Source organism: Propithecus coquereli, unplaced genomic scaffold (assembly GCF_000956105.1).
Source record: "Propithecus coquereli isolate 6110/MARCELLA unplaced genomic scaffold, Pcoq_1.0 Scaffold89, whole genome shotgun sequence".
Classification (NCBI taxonomy): domain Eukaryota; kingdom Metazoa; phylum Chordata; class Mammalia; order Primates; family Indriidae; genus Propithecus; species Propithecus coquereli.
This window is the reverse complement of record NW_012155173.1, coordinates 1,735,529-1,758,784: the sequence shown is the minus strand read 5'-3', so window position 1 is coordinate 1,758,784 and position 23,256 is coordinate 1,735,529. Positions and strand designations below refer to the sequence as shown.

The 23,256-nt window shown below is 41.1% G+C and overlaps 1 protein-coding gene across 1 annotated transcript in view; it reads left to right on the top strand.

Moving 5' to 3' along the window:
- The window catches only part of MRRF (mitochondrial ribosome recycling factor), a 62,670-nt gene that overhangs the window by 27,445 nt on the left and 11,969 nt on the right, over window positions 1–23,256 (top strand). Inside the window, exon 5 of the mRNA XM_012664431.1 lies at window positions 5,964–6,055. Coding sequence (XP_012519885.1) covers window positions 5,964–6,055 — 92 coding nt within the window. The remainder of the gene's footprint in view (window positions 1–5,963; window positions 6,056–23,256) is intronic.

Here is a 23,256-nt window from a genome sequence, read left to right as displayed (position 1 = left end):
AATTTGAATACCGAAACAGGCCCCGTCTAAGTAAACAATGATGGAGATGCAGTGATTTGTGCTTGGCCAACGTAGGAGAGCTCTGGTAAACTGGAGAGCCTGTACCCTCTCTGAGGAAGGTGCCTCTGCCCAGCTCCTGCTGATCATTGCCAGACATAAATGTGAGCCTGGTAATCAGCGTTACCTGCTGTTACAATTTTTATTTCCAGAAGAAGCTAGTGACCCATATTTTTATGTGAGGTCTTGTTCTTTAAATGTTGATGACTAATTCACTTTTTTTTAAGACTGCGAGACAAATAAAACATATTAATGGGCCAGATATGGCTCGAGGGTTACCAATTTGTGACCTCTGTATTAGTATTTGGAGCAGACCCCCCCCCCCAAGAATTCCTTTTAAACTAGACTGGCCATTGTAGAGTATTGCATGGAGCACAGTGCTTTCAAGACTGGAAGGTAGGTTGCATTAGGTCGTTGCAACCTTGAGGCTTTATGATTGTAAGTCTCGTTGAGGAAGATAAAATAATGGGGCTTTTCCTTATTGGTCCAGTAGGAATTGGCCTGGATGGGAATCCTGGAGGACCTGGAATGGTCCCGTCTCTACAGCCCATTAGCTGTGTGACCTTGAGCAAGTTGCTTCTCTGGGCTTCTGTTTCCTCATCTGCTAACATGAGGTGAAGGAATCTTCCTGTTCTGATTGTTCTGAGTGGTTCTATTCCAGAAACATAAACCAAATTTGGACCTGCTGGATTTGACAAACGAGGCTAGAGATAGGAGAAAGGGAAGCCCTTGCTTTGAACAAACTCTTTCAAATTAGAGAGCTCTGTCCACTCTCCCTACTGCAGCCAGTTTTTAAAAATATATATCGGCTCATATAATGATCTACTTTAGATTTATCAGTGGCTTCAAGTAATCTAAAATCCTTACTGTGGCCTACAAGGCTCTGCATGATCTCAGGTCTTTCCAGTCTTGTGCCGCTGTCATCCTTGTACACGGCTCTAACTACGCTGGCCGTTCAGTTCCTCAGACACACCAAGCCCTTTGCATCTTCAGGGCCTCCATGTTTGTTGTTCCAGTTGCTCAGAACACTCTTGCATGGCTATTTGCTACTTGTATTTTGGATCACAGCTTAAACGTCGCTTTCTCAGGGAAGCCTTCCCTAATCTCTTCTATCTAATTTCTCCACACTAAGCTCTCTTATACAGCAAGATTCTTTTTCTTTATTATACTTATTATTATTAATATTTATACATTTATTTTTATGTTTATTTTCAATTTCTCTTTTACTAGATTGTAAGCTTGGAATGTAGGGGTCATGTTTCACTTGTTCATTGTATCCAGCACCAAACACAGTGCCTGGCACATGGAAGCAACTCAGTAAATTTTTCTTGAATGGGTAAATATTTGTCATTAGCTTGATAAAAGGGAGACACTCATTCCATGTTACTGAGGAGCAGAGAAATGGATGAAAAGGAAACTGTCACCTCTTTCTCTTCATGGGCCCTCTCTGAACCACTGCGGCCTCTCCGCCTTGTTCATCGAGGCACTGCAGGCCAATTTAGGGAATAGCCTCCTAATTACACAGCTTGAAGACCTCATCAGGCAGATTGCTTTTTAGAGCCAGCACTTCTGTTATTAAATAGCAAATGGCATTCACAGAAGAAGCACCTGATTGGCTACCAGAGCATCTTATGAGGCAGGAGGATGTATTAACAGCTTAATTTTTTCTTAGGATGTTAGAGTATATCTTCATTTTTCAACCAAAGCATCTTTGCCATTTCTCCAAGTTGAAATTTCATGAGTCTTGAAAAATTCTTTACAAGCATCTCAGTAGAGGTTCATTTATTTACAGGGACAGAGTGAGGAAGTGTGAGTTACATTGTCTTTTGAATTCCTTTATCTCACTGGGTGTATATATTAAACAAATAGCTCTAACTAAATATTTCCTTCCTCCCGCTTAGAAGCTGTCTATAGAATACCCAGGTTCATAGCTTCAAAATGCTAAGCTTCTCTGTGTTTATGTAATTCCTTTCTGTTTCACATGCGGTTGACTTTCTTTCCAAATCTGAGCCCTTTCTGTGTCATGCCATAGTGACACAATGCAGATTTACATGCATAATCTTTTCAAATGCATTGAAGACAGAAAACTGTGTTGCATTTGTTTAACATGTGTCCTGCTTGATAGATGATACACACGGTTGCTGCCTTCCATAAACTTGCCTGCAGCTAGAGTTAATGATAGGAAAGAAAAGAAGGGAATAAAAACCACAGCATGATTTGAACAAAACGAGGCAAATGAAAAAAAACAAAACTCTGCAGGCTCCATTATTGCTCTTGTGGAGGGAGGAGAGCTGACATATATTGAGTGTCTACAGTGTTGCCAGTCACTTTCTCATGTTTTGTTTCATATGATCAACACAGGTACTCTGTAAAATTAGGCATTATTTATTCCATTTTATAGATGAGAAAACTGAGGCTCAGGGAAGTATAATATCTCCCCAAGGTTCACACTGTTGTGATAGAGCTATGTTCAAATCTTGGCTCTCTTTGACATGAAAACCCATGTTCCTTTAACCATTCATTCATTAACTCAACACATTGTTTGAGCCCCTGCAAATTATTAGTTTCTATTTGAGGTGCTGGGAATTCCTCGATGATTAAGATAGACTAGATTTCTGTTTCTGGACACCTTACATTCTAGGGATTTGTTGAGATACAAAGAAAATGGAAGATCAGTAATTGATATGGCACTAACAGAGTTAACTTGAATCCAAATTCAAGGATTTGTTCACCTGTGTACAAAAGTTTTATCTTTTTTCTTTTTTTTAGCATAGGTTAGCTTAAGAATAGGAATGGCAGATATTGCTAATTGATCACAACACTCTTTCCTGCCTCACCCGAGATGGGGTCTCAGCACACTACTCTGAACATCCACAACCAGTTGTTCAGTGTTGTCATTTGAGAGCAATCTGTTTGCCCTGGGATATTGTTGAACATCCCTTCCGTGAGGGGTTAAAGCCTAAGGTAAGAGATGGAAATTCTGTAGGAACGTGTGCCCTTTTTGTCTGAACCATGAGTAGTTCAAATGTCATATTGGGAAGATGACTAATTCCTTGAGGTTCTGTGTTCTACCATGTCAAAGCAAAATATACACTTCTAGGTTATCTTAGAACTACCTCTCTCAGTAGGTTTCTTTGAGAAGTGAAACATTGATTGATTCACATTCTTTCTGCATATGAAAAGACAGAAAAGTTAAAATAAGATTTTGAGGGGTTATATATGTGAGGTAAAGGAGATGAGTTTTTCTAATAGATCTGAACCTGATCATTGATATATTCTTTCAGCAAGCTTTTACTGAGCACTTGCTATGTACCTGGCACTCTGCCTTGTACTGGGAAGATGTCAATACTGAGATGTAGCTCCTTCCCAACTCGGTGTCAGTAGTGGTGCTCTTGTGCCTCCAGGAGGAGGTTGTGTGGAAGTACTTGTGCCAGACTGTGAAAGGGAGGTGGTGGTGATGGGGTGTTCAGTAGTGATTATCAGTCAGTGAGAAACTGTGGAAGAGGATTAGGAGATTTGAGATGAGACGATGCCTTCAAAGTGGAGATTCTTCTTTCATTGTTAACTTTAGAAATCTGTGTTTTATTAAGTAAGGTGGCAGTTCTTTTGCAAAGGAAAATCAATTTCATTTCTTTATCCAGCTCTTTTATTTACCTTGGCCATACCCTTTATACACCAGACCTAATTCCAAATTATTTTTGGCTATTTAAAAAAAATCAAATCCCCTATGTCACAATTACTGAATTTATTGAGGTCAGGGATCTGGAAAAAATATAGACAAAGTAACATCATGGGACTGAATCTCCATTCAGCCTTCTCTTAACTCTACCAGTAACTGGAAGTATGATGGTTGGGGTACTCACACCATCTCTCTTGGACTGCCAGGGAAGAGCATGTCTATGCTTAGGGATGTGACCTTATCCTACAAGTCCCTATTTACATAATGAAGGAGCTGTGCGTGGGTCACAGATCCTTCCCAGCTCTGATAATCTGTGGTCAGAGGTACCATTTTAAGAATTTACTATTTTAACACAGTAACTTCCATGAGAGTTGTATTTAACTCACTCTAGTTTTGACCCCAGGGCCACATGAAGCATACGTAAAATCTTATCTGTTGATGTTCTTATTGTTACAGTTAATACTGACAATTCCAAAAACGTGGTATTAAATGAGTAGAAGTCAATAAAGTTCAGTTTTCTGTCTATGTTTACCTTTAAATTACACTTGAAGTTTTTATTTTCAAAAAAAAACACTGTGACCCCAAGGAAAAATTTCTGATTTTTTTTGTGTGGCAGTCAATGTGTTCAGCAGTGGCCTCACGGTTAGATTCTGTGTACAGCCTCCCAAGAGTATTGATTATTCGTCTGTATGTGGAAGTTCTGGTTTGTCTTTTTAACCTTACAGTAATACCTCATATAGATGTAGAATTAAAGTCATTTAAAAAACATTTTTTTAGAGAGAAGGTCCCACTCAGACTGGAGTACAGTGGCTATTCACAGGCATGATCATAGCTCACTGCGGCCTTGAACTCCTGGGCTCAAACAATCCTCCCAACTCAGCCTCCTGAGTAGCTAGGGCTCCAGGCATGTGCCACCATACCTGGCTAATTTTTCTATTTTTTGTAGAGGTGAATCTTGCTATGTTGCCCCAGGCTGGTCTTGAACTCCTGGCCTCAGGCAATCCTTCCATCCCACCACTGGGGAAAAGTAAAATAGGTGTGTATCAACCACCATTCATTTAAATCAGGAAGTCTAGGGAGGAACTCAAGGCCAAGAATTAGCCTGTCACGTGGATTGGCTCAGTCAAACCTAAAAATTCTTTTGAAAATGTCAGAGTCTTTGTTTTCATGAATTCCACATTGTTATGCCAATAAAAGTATCTGTCTTCCACGCTGCTTTCTTGCTATGCTTTGGGATTGCATACCAGGTGTTGTTACAATGTTGCTTGAGTATGAGGTGAGGCACTTTGGGAAATCAGTATACCAGTACGTCAACTGGCATATTAGTGAGCAAACCTGTCAGAGAAGCCCCTGAAGGATGTTGGGCAGGAAAGCAGTACTTCAGCTAAATGATGACATCAACTCTACCTTGTTTGAGGGTTTTATGTATTTTTACCTTTATATAATAAATGTATATACTATGTTTACACACTAACTGTTCTCTACTGGGTATTTCAGTGTGCTAGGCACAGAGGAGATGCATTGCTTATGTTAATTCACTACCTCTGTGAGGTCTGGGTACCATGTGGTCTCAGGTTTTGAAATGGAGGCTCAGAGGGGTGAAGCATATTGCCCAGGGTGACGTGGTCATCAGAGCTGGGATTTGAACTGAGGTCTTTCTGACTTCATAGCCCATGCTTTTAACTACTATACCATACTCCCTTTCCTGGAACATACACTAGCAGAGGTTCATTGCTCATTCCAAAACATGCGTGAGTTTGGTGGGAGTGTAGATGTGAATGAGTTAAATTTATTTACTCATTCCAAATCGGCACTGGTATATTTTGAGTGTAAAATGTCAACTGGAATTTTTTAACATATGAAATCTTTCATCTGTCTTTACACCAATCTTTGCAGAGACCAGCCCCCCTCCCTTGAGGATTTATTGTGGTTTTGATCTGTGTTGCCTCAAACCATTGAAATCTTTTCAAAGAAGCAGAGCTGTTTTCTTTTTAGTTTTTCTTCTCTTTCTTTTTTTCCTCCTGCAATACACTGGTACCAGGAGTGGACATAGTTTGCTATTCAGCTTGATCAAAGCACTCTACACCAATGTAACTTCCTGATCTTACTGGTAACAGAACTAAATGTTTCCATGTTCTGCCAAGATGGGTTGCCAGTTATCGACAGAGGGCTTGCATCTGGTAATAATTATTTACTAATTCTGTTTACCTTTTGATCTGGTTTTCAGTGTACAGCTGCAGCTATCAAGGCTATAAGAGAAAGTGGAATGAATCTGAACCCAGAAGTGGAAGGGACTTTAATTCGGGTACCCATTCCCAAGTAAGTTTGGCTGAAATTCACATTTCAATAAAATGGGGTGGTTGTCCTTGGATGGAAACCAACACCCTACTATACTGTTAGGGTGATGGTGTACCTTATCTGTACCTTTCATCCTGATAAACATCTTTCGAGATCCAGTTTATTGAATCAGAAATACTTACTGAGCGCCTATTATATACTACATGTGGGGTATGCAGCAGTAACTTTGAGAAATTCCTTGCCCTCTTGTAGTTTACATTTGGTTGGGAAAACTGAACAAATTAAATAAAGTCATTCCAGATAATGAAATACTGTGAGGAAATAAAAGGCAAAGGGATCCAAAAGAAACTGACTTGATGAGGGTGATGGTGGCAGGGTCAGCTTTAGCCGGGAGGACTCTAAGGAGGTAACATTTTTGCTGAGAGCTAATGATGAGGAAGAGCCAGACTAGGGGCATTTCAGGCAGAGGGAATAGCAAGCACAAAGGCTCCAAGTCAGAAAAGACCTTGACATTTGTAATCTCTAACTCATATTCCTTGAACAGCTATCTTCCTTGCTATTGAGGAATTTTAGACATGACAGAATATTGTTAATTAACTATATAGAACTTAAAGTATTTTTTTTTTTTTTAAGAGATGGGGTCTTGCTCTATCACGCAGGCTGGAGTTTAGTGGCTCAATCATAGCTCACTGCAGCTTCAAACTCCAGAGCTGAAGGGATTTTCCTGCCTCAGCCTCCCAAGTAGGTGGGACTACAGACATGAGCCACCACACCTAGCTCTAGAACTTAAAATTTTAAATGAATAAAAATATATGTTCATTTTTAAATTAAAAAAAAAAGAAAAGACCTTGGCATGTTTGAGAAAGAGAAAAACCAATGTGTCAGAAACACAGGGAGAGAGTAGTAGGAGAGGAGGTTGGACTACCCCAGAGGCTGATGGTTGAGGCTTTCTGGGGCCTAGTAAGGAGTCTGAGCTTCATTCTAATTGTAATGGGAAGTCACTGGAGGGATTTAAGCAGGGGAATGACCTGATCCGATGTTGACTTTGTGAGGACCTCTCTGGCTGCTGATTAACAAATAGAATATAGGGGGACAAAGTGGACACAAAGAGAACAGTTAGGAGGCAACCGTAGCAGTCCAGGTGAGATGTAAATCTTCTCAGATTGCTACACAGTGCCTCACATATAGCAAGGCCCAAAGAAGTGTTGAATTACTTTGATCAGTCTTTCAACAAATATTTATAAGCACTAACTACATGCCAGGTACTTTCTTAATTGTTGGGATATAGCAGTAAACAAAATGAACAACAAATAAAAAGTCCCTGTCCCTGGGACTTATCTGATAGTTAGGTAAGTACAGTAAATAGAAAAATAAATAAATAATGTAGCATCAAGTGATGATAAGGACAATGAAGAAAAATAAGCAAGATAGGGGAAAGAGAGATTTGGGGGCTTTATTATAGATACGGAGCATCTGGAAGGAAGTGACACTTACGCAAAGACCTAAGTGAAATGAGTGAATGAAACTTCCAGATAACTAGAAGGGAAAGTGGCCGTCTTACTCCATTGTGTTCTCAGTACTCTGTAAGGCTGCATTAACAGTGCATTTCGGAATCTTATGAATTGGGAGCAATATAAACTAATGTTTAAGAACCAGATAGACTGAGTTCAAGGCCGGTAGCTGTTTGCTTGGTAAGTTCATTGATTTTTTGCTCAGTGAATTTTCTGAGAATGTATATGTGTCAGGCTCTGTGCTGGGAATGTACAGACCTGATGTTGGCCTTCATGGAGCTTACAGGCTATGTGCAGGCCTCTTGTTCATATTGCCTCCATCTTACTTATGAAACTTACTGTGAACCTCAGTTTATAGATGAAAAACTTGAATATCAGAGAATTTCAGTAGCTGGGACTACAGGCGAGTGCCACCATGCCCAGCTAATTTTTCTATTTTCACTCTTGCTCAGGCAGGTCTTGAGCTCCTGGCCTCAAGCAATCCTACCACCACAGCTTCCCAAAGTGTTAGGATTACAAGCGTGAGTCACTGTACCTGGCCTCAAGATAAATTCTTAATAATACCAGGAGCACAATGACTTGGCCAAGATCTCATGGCCAGTGAGTGGCAGTCAGGATTTGTATTCTAAGAGTTTTTCTGTTACTTTTCTTCTGTACTCTCTGTGTAGATAAGTAATTCTGGAAAGTGCTAAGGGTACTCATGAACATTGAAAGCAAGATTTATAAGTATAATAGATAGTAGTCAGCAGGTTTATTTTCTAGTTCTTGCTCTCTTATCTGTGAAACCTTGGACAAGCCACTTAACCTCCCTGAGTCTTGGTTTCCTCATATACCAGATGAAGAGTCCTGCCAGGTCCCTTCTGAAGCTCCAGAATTCTGTGGGTGTATGAATTTGTGCTGCTAAATGCTCATTGCTGATTTGGATTCTTAGTTTGGACCAATTTTGTAACATATTTTTTTTAAAAGATCTGGTTGACACAATAAACACTGCTGTAGCCCCAGAGGGGTTAACAATCACCTTTAGTGCAATGTGTGTAAGTTTGAAGGATCAGTGAATTTAACTTGAATTTCCAAAGACATGGGGATCTGTTACATTATTTTTACATTATTTTAGCTTGGTTAATGGGTGTAATCTAAGAAAAAGTTGATGGACCAAAACCGTCTGCTCCTGCAAACCTCATTTTTTATATACTTTCTTCCCTTTGACAAGGTGGTAGGGTCAGTGAGGCCCCTTTCTGAATTATATGTTTGGTAGTTTTCCAGATAAAAAATGAATGATCTGTTCTTTATTATGAAGGCTGTGTCATGTGAGAGGATAAAGGTTGATTTAGAAGTAAGAAGGCCGAGGTTTTTATTTGGTTTTGGCAGTGACTTCCATATGACTTTGGGCACATCGCCCTGGCTGCTTGCTGCCTTCTAGTTCCTGATTTGTAAAATAGGTGAAATAGTGCATAATGATAGGCAGAGATTTGGTGAGATAAACAGAGAAAATAGATTAAATAGTATGATTTCCGTAAAGAAACCCTTTAATATATAATTATAAGATACTAATATTATTTCAGTGAACTTTTAACTTTCTATATATAATTCTAGGAGAAAAGGAATGAGTGAACAAGGAAACTAATATGTTGAGCCACCTGCTCTGTACCGGGAACGGTTAGGTGCCTGAGATACATAGGGAAAGTGGAAAAGTATAATGGTTTGGTTTTGCCTGGGTGTCACTTAAGCATGAAATTGAGTTCCAGCTCTTCTGCTCTTTAGCTTGTGTGACAATGGCAATTGTCTGTGCCTCTCCAAATCTCCATAGTGCATCTGTGAAATGATATTAATAATTTACAAGACTTGCCTTATATTGGGAGATTTCAGTGAGATAATGTACATGAAGCTTTTGATGCTTAGTAAGCATCCAATTAATGCTAGCAAGTGTTACTATTTCCTTCATTCCCTTTCACAAATAGGTAGGAGCATCATTCCCTTTTATGGATGAGAAAACTGAGATTCAGAGAAGTGAGGCATTGGCTTAGGGTCACACAGCTGGTAATTGACAAAGCTGTGAGGAGGAAACTAATACACCAAAGCTCGTTTTGGGGGTAAGGGGAATAAGAAGCATACATTCCTAGGATCAGTTTCTGATTATAAAATTTCGAGTTTAGGTCTAGGAAAAGTTGCCTTTCCTGATTGATCATGATTCTTCCTCTGCCTAATGATAGTCTGCAGATTTACTTTTTTGCCTTAACGCTGGATGCCCAGAAGTTTTATTTTCAGTTACAGTTACTACCTCAGCCTCATTACACTTCTCTGATTCTTATATTATTATTTAAATGAGTCTACTGAGTATGTGACTCTTACTATAATCTGCCTCTGGTCTTTTTGAGAAGTAGGTAGAAGGTAAATCCTAAATCAATAACAGGTCAGATTTGGAGCCTGAGTGGTCTTTATCACCAAGTCCTCTTTTTACAGCCTCTGAGAATCAGCTCTGTGTGGTTGTGTGCAAGTTTTTGAGGCTCTGGGTTGTATCTTTCCCCACTGACAATGTATATAGCTTTTGTTGTCTCCTTTGGCAATGTTCTTTTATTTAGATAAGTCAGTCAACTGGATGGATTCCTTGAACATTCCTATTAATCGAGATGTACTGAAATAGTTTCTTCTGCTTTTCTTTCCTGTTTATGTAATCACATTTTGGGTACCATTTATTAACTACCTACGCTAGATGTGAAGGGCCTGGAGGTGCTGAGCTGAATGCTTTACAGTTTTTCCCCAAATTCTCACAATAGCACTGTAGGGTGAAGGAGACTTGTTAGGCTCCTTTGATGAGAGACCTGAAGGTCACAGAAGTTAATGCTCAATATCAGATAGCCAGTAAGTGGCAGAAGCAAGGTAAGAATTGGGGTCTTTGTTACTCCCTTTCTTCTGTTGTTATCTCCCTATAGAAGCTGTATTTGGATATTAGTCTTTCACATCTCAATCAGAGGCCCTGAAAAGTTTTGAGCAGGAATTCATTTTGATCAGGCCAGATTTCTGCCTCCACCTTATTCACGTCATCATTTGCCTCAAACAAATAAACCAACAACTGAACAAACACACACACATTCCCTTACTCACTGTTTTACCAAATATCAATTGGAAAACCACACCAAGTAGAATAGGGCTGCTTTGGTTTGAGATCACAGAGTTCATGTCTGGCTTTAAATAAATGCTACAAGGAAATTATGAATTCACCTAAGAGATAATAGTACGTATGATTGACTCATCTCCCACTGAGGTTGCATCTCTCCTTGATTGTCTTCCTTTTTCATCAATGTCTGCATTGGTTTTATTTTAAATAGAATTAAATAAAATATTAAAATCCTCCATCCTGTTCTCCATAGAGAACCACTTTTAGCACCTTGATTTTCTGGATTTTTTCTGCCAGATGTGGTGGCTCAAACCTGTAGCACTTTGGGAGGCTGAGATGGGAGGATTGCTTGAGGCCAGGAGTTCGAGACCAACCTGGGCAACATAGTGAGACCCTGTCTCTACAGAAAGTGAAAAAAATTAGCTGGGTGCAGACCTGTAGTCTCAGCCACTTGGGAAGCTGAGGCAGGAGGATCCCTTGAGCCTAGGAGTTTGAGATTGCAGTAAGTTGTGATTGTGCCTCTGCACTCCACCCTGGGGTAACAAAGCAAGACCCCATCTCAAAAAAAAAAACAAAAACATTTTTTTCTATGCAAAGTCAAGCATATGTCTATGTCTCCTTCATTTGTCTTGTAAATGATATGAAATTATACTATACATACTGTTCTATACACTTTTTTTTTAAACTTAACAATGTATCATTGCACTCTTTTATGAGAATTCTTCCTCACCCTTTTTAAAGGCTATGTAGTGTTTGCATTTCACACAGAGCATTAACTAGTTCCCAAATGTCAAATATTTTGATTTTAATTTTTCTCTTTTACTAACTGTGTTATAATGACCTTCTAAGGCCTTACTTCCTGTTCTGCTGGGAGTGGGAGGTGGTGGTCGGGGAACCTTGGTGTCACTATTGCAGCTTGATTGTCTGAGTGCTTGTTTGTAACCGTGCTGAGCTTCTTAGGGTCCTGGATATTTCAGGGCCAGACGACCATCTGCAACATACTCAAGTGACCCCTCCGTTGGTCCTCAGACCCAAACTTGACATCGCTCTTTTAGGAAACCCTATTTGTATTTGAATGCCTCCCCTGGCTCACTAAATGGCAATGATAATATTAAGCGAAGTGACTGTTTACTGAGTGCAAACTATATTCTGGACCCTCATTTCATTCTATTATTCCCTATTTTTTTATATTAATACATGAGCAAAATAAGCCTAAGAGAGGTTAAATAACTTGCCGAAGTTCATTTAGCTAGTTCATCTCTCTGTGGAGAAAAATAAGTCAGTGAAAGGAAATAAAGGGTGCCAGGGAAGGGGGTGGTAGCGGTGGTGCAATATTAAGTAGAGTGTTCACGAAGGGTTCAGAGGAAGGTCATATTTGAGAGAGCACTGAAGAATGTGAGGGAGCAAATCATGTCTGAATCCAGCCCTGAGGCAAGAGGAAGCGAAGGCCCTGAGATGGGAGTCTGTTTGGGATGTTCGGGGAACGGCACAAGGGTTTGTGTGGCTGTAGCAGGTGAGGCAAGGGAGATGGAAGATGAGGTCTGAGTGGAATGGGGAGAACAAATCATGTGAGGTCTTAGAGACTGTTACAGGGATTTTGGCTTCTACTTGGAATGGAATGGGAAGGCATTGGAGGGTTTTGAGCAGGGGGGTGATACGACCTAGGTTTTGAAAGGATCATCCTGGCTGCTATTTTGAGAATTATACTATAGGGAGACAAGGATGAGAGCAGGGGACCGGTTAGGAGCTATTGCAGTAACCTAGGCAAGAGGTGATAGTGGCCTGGATTAGTGTTGTAATGGTGAGTTGGTGAGAAATGATTGGATTCTGGATAAGTTTTAAAGGAAAAGCTGCTAGGGTTTGCTGATAGGTTGGATATGGATTTAGAAAGAGAGGACTCAAGGATGATTCCAAGGTTTTTGGCCTGAGCAACTAGAAGTGTGGAGTCACCATTTACTGAGATAGGGCAGACTGTGGGAGGACAGGGTGGGTGTAAGGGAAGAGCGGGTTTTATCCGTATTTATTTTGAGATGCTACTGGGCATCTAAGTGGAGAGGTCAGATAGACTGTTGGATATATGAACTTGGGGTTCAGAGGACAGATGTGGGCTAGAGAGAGAAATTTGGGAGGCCATCAAATTAGATGAGATTACTTTTAGCGGTTAAATGTAGATATAAAGAGAAGAGGTTTGGGGACTGAGCTTTGGACACTTCACTTCAAGGTTTAGGGTCAGAGAGGTGAGGAGGAACCAGCAAAGGAAACTGAGAACAAGTGGCCAGTGAGGTAGGAGGAGAACTAGGAGAGTGAGGATGGGGGCGGTCCTAGAAACCAAGAAAGTGGCTCAAAGAGGAGGGAGCGATCAGCTCTGCCTGGTCCTGCTGATGGGTCAAGGAAGGTAAGATCTGAGACTTGATCATTGGACTTGCAACCTGATTTATTTATCAATTAATCCATCTCTGTGGTATAAAGAAAAGCGAAAGGGCTTTGGAGTTAGACAGATCTGGGTTCAAATCTCTGTTCTGTCATTCTCTGGGTATGTCAGTTTGGGTCCTCTGAGAAGCAGATGCCAGAACAGAATTAGATGTGCAAGAAATGTATTGCAGGAGATGTTCAAAAGATAAAGGGGAGAGGGAGCAGAAGTAGACAGGGCGCAGGTGTGACACTGGTGGAGAAAGGAAAGGAGGAGGATTGGAGGGGAGGAGACTGACACTGCAGCGCAGCTCTGGGGGTATTCCTGAGCAAAGACTGCCCCGACAGGGGTGCCATTTGGGCATAGTGGCCTGGCTCTTAGTACCTCTGCCATGCATGGTCCTTGGCTGGGAGCAGTACAGGGAATTTGGCCTTGGCGTGACCTCAGCACGAATGTCACAGTGGATCTGAAGGTGTGGGAGCTGGAAACTGTCGGGCATCTGTGCCCCTCGAAGCAGGTTCTTCTGGGGTGCGATCTGAGCAGCGTACCTCCATGCCCACTGCAGTGATCTTGGGCAAGTTGCTTAATTTTTTGAAGCTTCAGCTTCCTTATCTGTAATGGGAATAATTTTTATGGTTTTGAGGATATGATACGTGATGCTCATAGTGTGAGACCTGGCATATCATAGGTACTTAAATTTTAATTCCTTTATCTTACAGTATTTTTTAAATCTAATTTCCCCTGGTTAAGAAGTTCTTGGAAACATCCTTTTTTCTGATTAGTTGGGAGTAAAACCAATGATATTTTATTTCTGTTGGCTGATTTCTTTTAGTCTTTAAAGCTCTCCTTTCCTCTCTTCCTCACTAACCCCCTTCCTCAGCCCCATGTTCATTTTTTTTTCCTATCTTTCCCTCCATTTTTAGAGGTGGGAGGAGTTGAGTCATTATGTTGTAATTATCTTGGAATTTAAGTTGCTCATGAATACTGTAGTTTGATTGTTAATAAGCATTTGGTTTGTTCTTTGAATGTGAATTATGGTGAACAAGACCTCCTGGAAGGTGTATTCCAAATAAGAAAATCCAGTGACTAGTCCTGCCTGTAGTGTGAGATTTGCTTTAAGTTCCTGACAAAGGCGAGGGGCCTTGGCTGTCCTCGGCACCTTTAGCCCATGGAACTCTTTCCCAGGACCTCAAGAGTTCCCAGGACCTCATGATCGTTGGTTAATTGCCATCATCAGCTCCCTCTTTTCCTCTGGGCATTGTTGGGGATGATAGACCTTATGCCTGGACTGGGCTCCTTCACCCAGACTTTGTTCTGAGGTGATAGGAGGGAGAATTCTACTTCGCATCAGACAAGGCAGTTTCCCAGATAACAGTAAAAAGTGCTGAGTTACAGTTCACCCGGCCTAAATTCTCTTTCTCAAGTGTTTTTTCCCTACCATATGCTGATGTGCAGTTTCTCATGCATAATGACCAGGTTTTTCCCGGGAGAGAGCAAGCTGGGTAAGGCATGGTAGGATGGTCCCCAGGACACATTAAATGCAGAGGGATGGCTGTGTGTAGCCAGGGAGAGCCAGAATTAATAGCTAAAGGAGCCAAGGTTATAGTCAGAAAAACCCTGAAAGAAAACTGATAAAAAGAGTTATGTGCCCTTACGCTAGTTATTTCAACTCACGGTGCCAAGCTTGGTTTCCTCATCTGAAAATGAGGTAATAGTGATGTTTATTTCTGTGAAGATGTATTGGGAAAAACTCTTGTGAAAGGTAAAGGGAAGAGGCAGCAGGAGTAGACAGGGAGAGCCTTTAGCCTGCCGTGCAGATCTGACACCAGTGAAGAAAGAAAGAAATTCAATAAATGAGAGTTATGTTATTTTTTAAATTGTCATTATCAAGTTAGCCCTTGTTACTGAGTATTCCTGTGACCTTTTCTGCATAATGATTGTTAACTGTTATGGGGGAACATTATCTTCACTGCCATGAGGGATGCTGCCTGTCGTTAAGCTTTCTACCATGGGACAAGTACTGTTTGATGATGAGAACTGGATGGGCAGATGGCATTTTCAACAGCTTTATTGAGATATAATTCACCCATTGAAAAATGTGTAACTCAGTGGTTTTTAGTACTGTGTATTTGTAGAGGTGTGCAACCAGTTATAACCACAGTCAATTTTAGGACATTTTCACCATCACCCCACAAGGAAACCCTGTCCGCATTAGCAGTCACTCCTCGCTTTTCCCCTAAAACCTCATCCAAGAGCTTGCTCTAGGCAACCACTAATCTACTTTTCTGTCTCTATAGGTTTCCTGGTTTTGAACATTTCATATAAATGGAACCACAATATGAGGTCTTTTGTGACTGGCTTCTTTTACTTAGCATAATGTTTTTAAGGTTCATCTACATTGTAGCATGTGTCAATACCGCATTCTTTTTTATTGCCAAATAATATTCCATTGTGTGGATATACTACATTTTATTTATCTATTCCTCAGTTGATGGACATTTAAGTTGTTTCTGCTTTTTGGCTATTGTGAATAATGCTGCGATGAACATTACTGTGTAAGTTTTTATGTGGACCTACTTTTAATTCTCTCCTAAGATATAAATCTAGGAGTAGAATTACTCGGTCATATGGCAACTATATGTTTAATTTTTTGAGGAACTTTCCAACTTTTCTACAGGGACTGCACATTTTACATTCCCACCAGCAATAATATGAATTTCTCCATCTCTTCTCCAACACTTATTTTTATTTTATTATTATTATTATTGTTACCATCCTAGTGGATGTGCTGTAGTACTTTATTATGGTTTTGATTTGTACTTTCCTAACGACTAATGATATAAAGCGTCTTTTCATGTGCTTGAGCATTGGTTTATGTTCTTTAGGAAAATGTCTATTTCAGTCCTTTGCCCATTTTTTAATTGGGTTTTTTTTTGTTGTTGTTACGTTGCAAGAGTTATTGTGTACATTTTTTTCGTGGTGATCTCATTGCTTTCTCTTTTTTTTGGCTGCTTGGAAATACCCTTTTGAGATAGTTTAATACAGATGAGGAAACTAGGGATCAGAAAGTTTAATAACTTGCTCAGGGTCACAGATTAGTAAGTGAAGGAGCCATTATTCAAACTTGAATCTGTCTGCTTCCAAAGCCCATATTCTTGCCATATTATCACATTGCTCCTTGGGCTGCCGACATAGAACCTACTTCCTTTCAGTTCTCTGGCCTCCTGTGCCAGCTGCTATATTGCCTTGTGGATCTTGTTACAGGGTAGTGTGCATAATTTTCACATTCCAGGAAATATTGGTGATATCCTTTTCTTACACGAATCACACACATACAGACCTTTAGGGAGCTTGAAAAGAAAACAACTCAGAGATGAATGCCTAATGACCTGACTTGCACTGGGGCAGCCACAAACTGCATTTGAGCAACTGCAGCTGCTTTTTCAGCCCCTTTCTTCCCACTGTCTGCTTGCCATTGCTGCTTTTATGGGGCCATTCATTCTCCTGGATTAGTTCCAGTACTGTTTCTTCCTACCTTCCAGCCCCAGGTGAGCCTCCATACAGTTTTTGTGTAGCCTGTCATCTCCTGTTCAGTGTTGCTTCCCACCTGGCCTGTGTCTTTTTAGGAGTGCCTCCTGCTATTGCAGATCCCAAGTGTGTGGGATGGAGGCTCCCTCCCAGCACAGATGTGCTGATTGAAACACACAAAGATGGGTAATCAGGAATCAAGAGCTGAGCATGGGCTGAAGAGAAAGTTGCCACCAACACTTATCCAAAAACTGCACCCAAAAGGACCTTTCCTGCCCCTCCACTGTTCTTCACTCTTAAGTCATGCACCTATTTACAGTACCTAGCAATTGCCTACCACAGGTCAGATCACTATTCCATTGCATTCCTCCATAGATTCCCTTTCTCCTTTCTCCCCACTGCTGTTGGATGTGTAGGGGAGCTGGAAAAGTAGCAATGAATTATATATCTGAGTAGGTGTTAATGTAAGAGCAATGCTATTCTTAGTATAGCTGCTAGATTTGTCTAGCACCAACAAGGGAGGAAGTATAGCAGAAGGCCTGGAATTCAGGAGTCGGACTACACTGGGTTCAAATCGCAGGTCTCCCAGGAACTTGTTGTGTGACCTTTGGCAGGTTATGAATCTCTGCTTTTCTAATCTGTAAAATCCAGGTAATACTACCACTAATGTCATAGGAATGTTGTGAAGATTCACTGAGCTAATGCATGGGTTGTATACCAGCTCCGAGCCTGGCACATGGAAAGGGCCCTGCAACTGTTAGTTATCATTATTATTAAAGGAGAGCAGATGACTAGACAAATAGAAATTGGTCCTTACCATGATAATAATAAAGTCCCTCCTTATTTCCTTCTCTTGCTTTATTTTCTTCATAGCACTATGTGTCATTTTATCTACTTATTTGTTTACTATCTGTATCTTTCCTTCACTAAAATATGAATACTTTGGGAAGAGAGAGGAAGAGCTTTGTCAGTTTTGTTCATTGTTGTATTCCTAGCACCTAGTAAACATGCAATAATGCAATCAGTGTTTATGGAGTAAATGAATGTGAGCACTCACTATGTGCCCACTGCTGTCCCAGGTGCTATTTGTATATTAGGTGATACATTCGTAACAGTCTTTTGAGGTCAATATGTTGTTATCCCTATTTTACAGGCAAAGAAACTAAGTCACAGAGAAATGGGGTTCTTTGTGTCTAATGTCACACAGTTAATAAGTGAAAGAACAGGCATTCTTTCTCCACAGCCTGGGCTTGTGGCCACTATGCTATACTTTCTCCCAGGAGGAAGCGTCACCATTATTTTTATTGCTGATGTCATAGACAACTAAAAATAGTTCACTTGCCTACATATGCAAAGATCTCATTTGCTCATAACACTGTAGAGGAAAGGTAGCAGTTGAGGAAATAATAACATAATATTTATCGAGCACATTACCATGTACCAGCAAATTTATTAACTTGTTTAATTCTCACAACAATCCAATTAAGTAAATGGTATTATACACATTTGGCAGATGGGAAAGCTGAGGCAAAGAGGTAAAATTACTTGCCCAGGGCCACATAGCCAAGAAATGGTAGATCTGAACCTCAAACCCTGACAGTCTGGCTTCAGAGACTATTCTCTTAAGTGCTTCACTAGACAGTTTTTTTTGCAGTTCAGAGAGGAAGTTGATGTCCACAGTCACTCAGCGTGTAAGTGGCAGAGCTAGGATTGGAAATCAAGTCTGCTTTGACCACCAAACCTGTGCTCTTTTGCATGTAAGTTGGAGCTGAGGCAAGGGTTATGTCTACCTATCCTAGGACTGCTGTCCCAGGACTTGAGTTTCCATCCTTTGAAGTGATAGGGAAGAAGACAAGTGACTTAATCAAGGCCACTCAGGTGGAGATGTGGAGCTATGACCCCTGACCGCAACTGTCTTTCTCACTCTGCTATGCGGGGCTTTATTTCAGGATGGCGTGTTTTGTTTAAGGAGGCTTCAGTTGTAGAATGATCCTTGGAAAGCAGGTGGCCAGTTGTGTCCCCAGAGAGAACTAAAATTACTACAGGAGGTAGAAGTCCTTCCAAAATGTATGATTTCCTTGGGCTAAAAGGGTACCTACAGAAGGTCTGATGTCTTTATGAGACGTATATGGAAGACGGGCCAGTGGAACGGGGGTGGGGGTGGTGTACCTAGAAGCATAGGAAATCTGGCTGGGCTATACAAACAAAAACATTTCCTTCAGGGACAGCAGCCGAAGGCATTGGGCAGCTCCCTTCAGCAAACAATAAAGCAGGGCATGTGTCTGCTGCTGATTGCAGGCCAGGGCTCCTACTGGGGGGGTGGAGTGGGGAGTCCCAGAAGCCCAGGGAGGAGGTGGCAAGGTTTCTCTCATAGGAACTGTTACAAGTGTGTTTTGATATGCCATTCCTTGGAATTGCAGCTTCCTTCTCCCTTAGCCTTCTCCCCCAGCTGCTAGAGTAGAACTCATGGTCCGCACTGCCCCCATTTCCTGCTGCTCTCCTCTGTTCTCATTCTGTCCCTCTCTGCTCACCATCTACTCAGTAGCTCAAGCTCCAAGTGACTAAATGCTTCTGGACTGTTTTCTCCCTCGCCATTCATATCCTATTGTCCCCAAGTCCTGGAGATTCTTTCCTAAGAATAATACAGCCACCCCGTATTGAGCTCCTACAGTGCATATGCGCTGGCAGTGTGCCAAGCCCTTGCCACCTATCAGTTCATTTAATCCTCACTTCTACCTTCTTAGTAATATTCTTACTCTCCCATATTACACATGAGAAAACTGAGTTTGGAGAAGTTGAGAAACATGCCCAAAGTTCTGAAGCTAACAAGTGGCCAAGCTGGGATTCCAGCTTAGGTCTTCTTGGCTTTTTTAAAACATGTCCTTTCCACATTTTAAAGCCCCCTCTAAGTGACCAAAGAAGTGGAGTGTCTGTTGCATTATAATTGTTTTTTGCTGTCATTGCTTGAGCTGAGCGTGGCTTCCTCTCATACGCACCTGGTGTATAGCTTTGTACATTTGTCCCATTCTCATTGAAACAATAGGAAGTGTCCTATCAGTCAGTGGGATGCTCTGTTGTGTGAGTTACCAGTGGGGCATGCCCTCTGCTTATTGTTCATGGGAACATGCTCAAGGAATTTTGCAGGAAGGCCCCCATGCAGGATGTTACTGGAAGATCTGCCTGGCAGAGTTTGTGCAAAGTGTGACCCTGCCAGCTAAGCCAAAACCCCTGCCTTATGCTGGGAGGCTCTCTGACCCTAGCGGAAAAGGCTTCCTCACCAGCCAAGAAGCTGCAACAGGGTGGGTCCTGAGCTTCCCATTTACCTGCCTGGAGGCTTCTGGGCAGACCCTTGCCATGTGCTTAAATCTGGTTTGCACATTGCTGTCTACCTAAAATACGAATATGATCAAGTTTCCTCTGCCCTCCCTCTAAACTCTTCTGTGGTGTTCCATGTTGTTCTTAGGAACAGTCTACTAGGATTCTTTTCACTTTTTAAAAATTGCAGTAAAATATACATGAAAAAATTTACCATTTAGTCATATTTAAGTGTACAGTTCAGTTGCATTAAGTACATTGACATTGTTATGCAACTAATTTCCAAAGTGCTTTTCATCCTGCAAAACTGACACTCTAGGCCGGGCGCGGTGGCTCACGCCTGTAATCCTAGCACTCCGGGATGCTGAGGCGGGCGGATTGTTTGAACTCAGGAGTTCAAGACCAGCCTGAGCAAGAGCAAGACCCCGTCTCTACTAAAAATTAGAAAGAAATTAATCGGACAACTAAAAATATATATAGAAAAAATTAGCCAGGCGTGGTGGAGCATGCCTGTAGTCCCAGCTGCTCGGGAGGCTGAGGCAGAAGGATTGCTTGAGCCCAGGAGTTTGAGGTTGCTGTGAGCTAGGCTGACGCCACAGCACTCTATCCCGGGCAAAAGAGTGAGACTCTGTCTCAAAAAAACAAAACAAAACAAAAAAAACTGAAACTCTATACCCATTCAACGACTCTCCACTTCAGTCCTCTTTCCCCAGCTCCTGGTAACCACTGTTCTACTTTCTGTCTCTATGGATTTGACAACTCTAAGAACCTCATCTAATTGGAATCATATTAATATAATATTTATCTTTTTGAGTCTGGCTTATTTCACTTAGCATAATGTTTTTAAGATTCACCCATGTATCAGAATTTCATTCCTTTTTAAGGCTGAATAATATTCTATTATGTTTATTCCATATTTTGTTTCAACTCAATATGACATAGAAGGACCTGCATAGTCTTGCCCTTGCCAGCCTCCCCAGCTTTCTCATTTGGGATAGTCTTTACCCTCTGCTTTCTGTACTCTAGCCTTTTTTGATCCTTCAGTAGCTGTATCCTTCTTACCTGGGGAAAAAAGATGCCTTTGCATATGTCATTCCCTCTGGTGAGAATGATCTTCCACTATCCCTTCCACTCTTAATTCAACTTAAGTATCACTTAGCTTAAGTATCTCCACGTTTAGTTTCTGGGGTTCCAAAGGAAAGGTTGGTCTTACTCCCATATCCTGCTAATTATTTTCATAGAACTTTATATGTCTTTATAGTGCTTATTACAACTGTAATTTATTGATTAGTTGTGCATGTGTTTGTTTAATGACTGCTTTCCTTGCCAGACTATAAATTCATGTGTTTGATATTATCTTCCTTTTTTCTGCCATAGTGCCTGACATATAATAGGTGCCCAGAAATAGCTGTTGAATGAAGCTATAAATCAAATGAATGGATGAATGAATGAATACTGAAAAGAGAACATTTTAGGGCTATATGCTGGGAGCATTTGGATTTTAAAATGTATGTGAGATGTTAAAAATTACTAGTCAGATCTCAAAAAGTCATCTTGTTGTAGCATAGATCTTTGCCCTGTCATCTCTGTTGATGAAAACTTTTATGAATAAACTCTTCATTATTAGATTATGCTTCAGGGGTTCCCAGAAACATGAATAACAACAAGAAAGTCAGCTTACGTTTGCTGAGTGCTTATTGTCTACCAGGCTTTGTACTGGATGCTTTGTATGTATTATCTCATCTAAGTCTCACCATAACTCTGAGAGGGAGGTGCTATTTTGTTTTTTTTTTTTTTAATTTCTATTTCTAGATGAGAAGACCAGGGCTCAGAGAGTTTAAATAACTTGCTTAAGGTCACTCAGGCTGTAAAGTGGCAGGCCCAGAAGTAGGGGTGAAGCTAAGCTTTGTAGCCTGAGATAGGGGACCACCCCTGCCCCAGTGCCCTTCCCCACATCAACTGGAGTAGTCTCTTTTTATCTGTTGTATAAACGGAGCCTCTGCCTTGGTTTTCTTTGAAGCTAGGGTTTTGTGGCTAAAAAAGAATTTGAAAAGTCCAGGCCTGCAGAATATGTTTGAGCCTGATGGACCCTTTTCAGCCTCGTGCTCTCCCACCATTACCACTCCTACCATGCTTCTCCCGGACAGAGAGAGAATCATGGTTTCTTTCCTGTCTTCTGTAACTAACAAGTTAACTGTGTATCTACAAGGCAGTTTCCAAATCTCAAGGCAGAAAAGTTGTATTTTCTGCACACTCCTCCTACAGCAGGTCCATCCCTCTGCCCTAGCAGTAGTCATACTCTGAGTAGGGCTGACAGGTTTGTCCCCACCACTCGACTGAGCCTCTGGTAAAGTTGGACCAGGCCTGCCTCCTCTCTGGAGCTCCTCAGCCTGGCCCAGGATCTGGCACGGAGCGCTGGGGGCTCAACCAGGGCTTGATGAGCAAATGCACACTAAGTTAGAGTGGGTGCTCAGAACCAGCCGGCTGAGTTGAGAAGCCTGGAATGTAAACTCCAGTGTATACTCACAGAACCCCATGAATGTGAGGTGGAGATGATCATATGTATTAATCACTGGTCTGGAAAGGAATGAAAATATTTCCATAATACAATATGTTTCTTTTCTAAAACAGACGCCCTCATTCTTTCATGAGAAAATAATTGTGTTTGATTAAAACGTTCATAAGCACTATCATTTATTCAGGGCTACTATATGCTGCTCTCTTTATTAGTACTTTGGTATGTCTGCTTCTCCCAGTCACCCTGTAAGGTGTCTGTCCTTCATTTTAGAGATAAGGAAACTGAGGCTCAGAGATATTAAGTAGCTTGCCCAAGGATAGTCAACTTTTGAGTGATAGATGTAGGAATTAAACTGGCCTGATTCAAACCAGTGCCTTGCCATCACCCTAACTGCTTCCGATCCTGCATTTTAGATACCTTTCCCCTCAACACCCTGAACCAGCACACACGTACCCTTCTTTCTCAGCCCCTGCTGTGCCCAGCATCCCCTCTCCCACCACTGCACGCCCCTCTCCATTTCCGTGTAGTATCTTTTTGGTTATTGCCTCTGTATCTGCATCCGGAAATGGAAATACTTTTGACAATGTCAATAATAATTGGGCACTATTACATGTGAAAACTGATGTTAATAGTATGGTAATGTCACGTTTGCAGTAATACATACAAAATAATTCATTTTACTAAGGCCAAATTATGTATTTTATGATTTTTTTATACAGCCTTTTATACTTAAGATTTTTTGAGTTCCATTTTATATTTTTTAAAATGTATTTTTTTCCTCCATTTAAAATATAACAATGTTGTGAAAAGAAAAGTTGGTTAGAT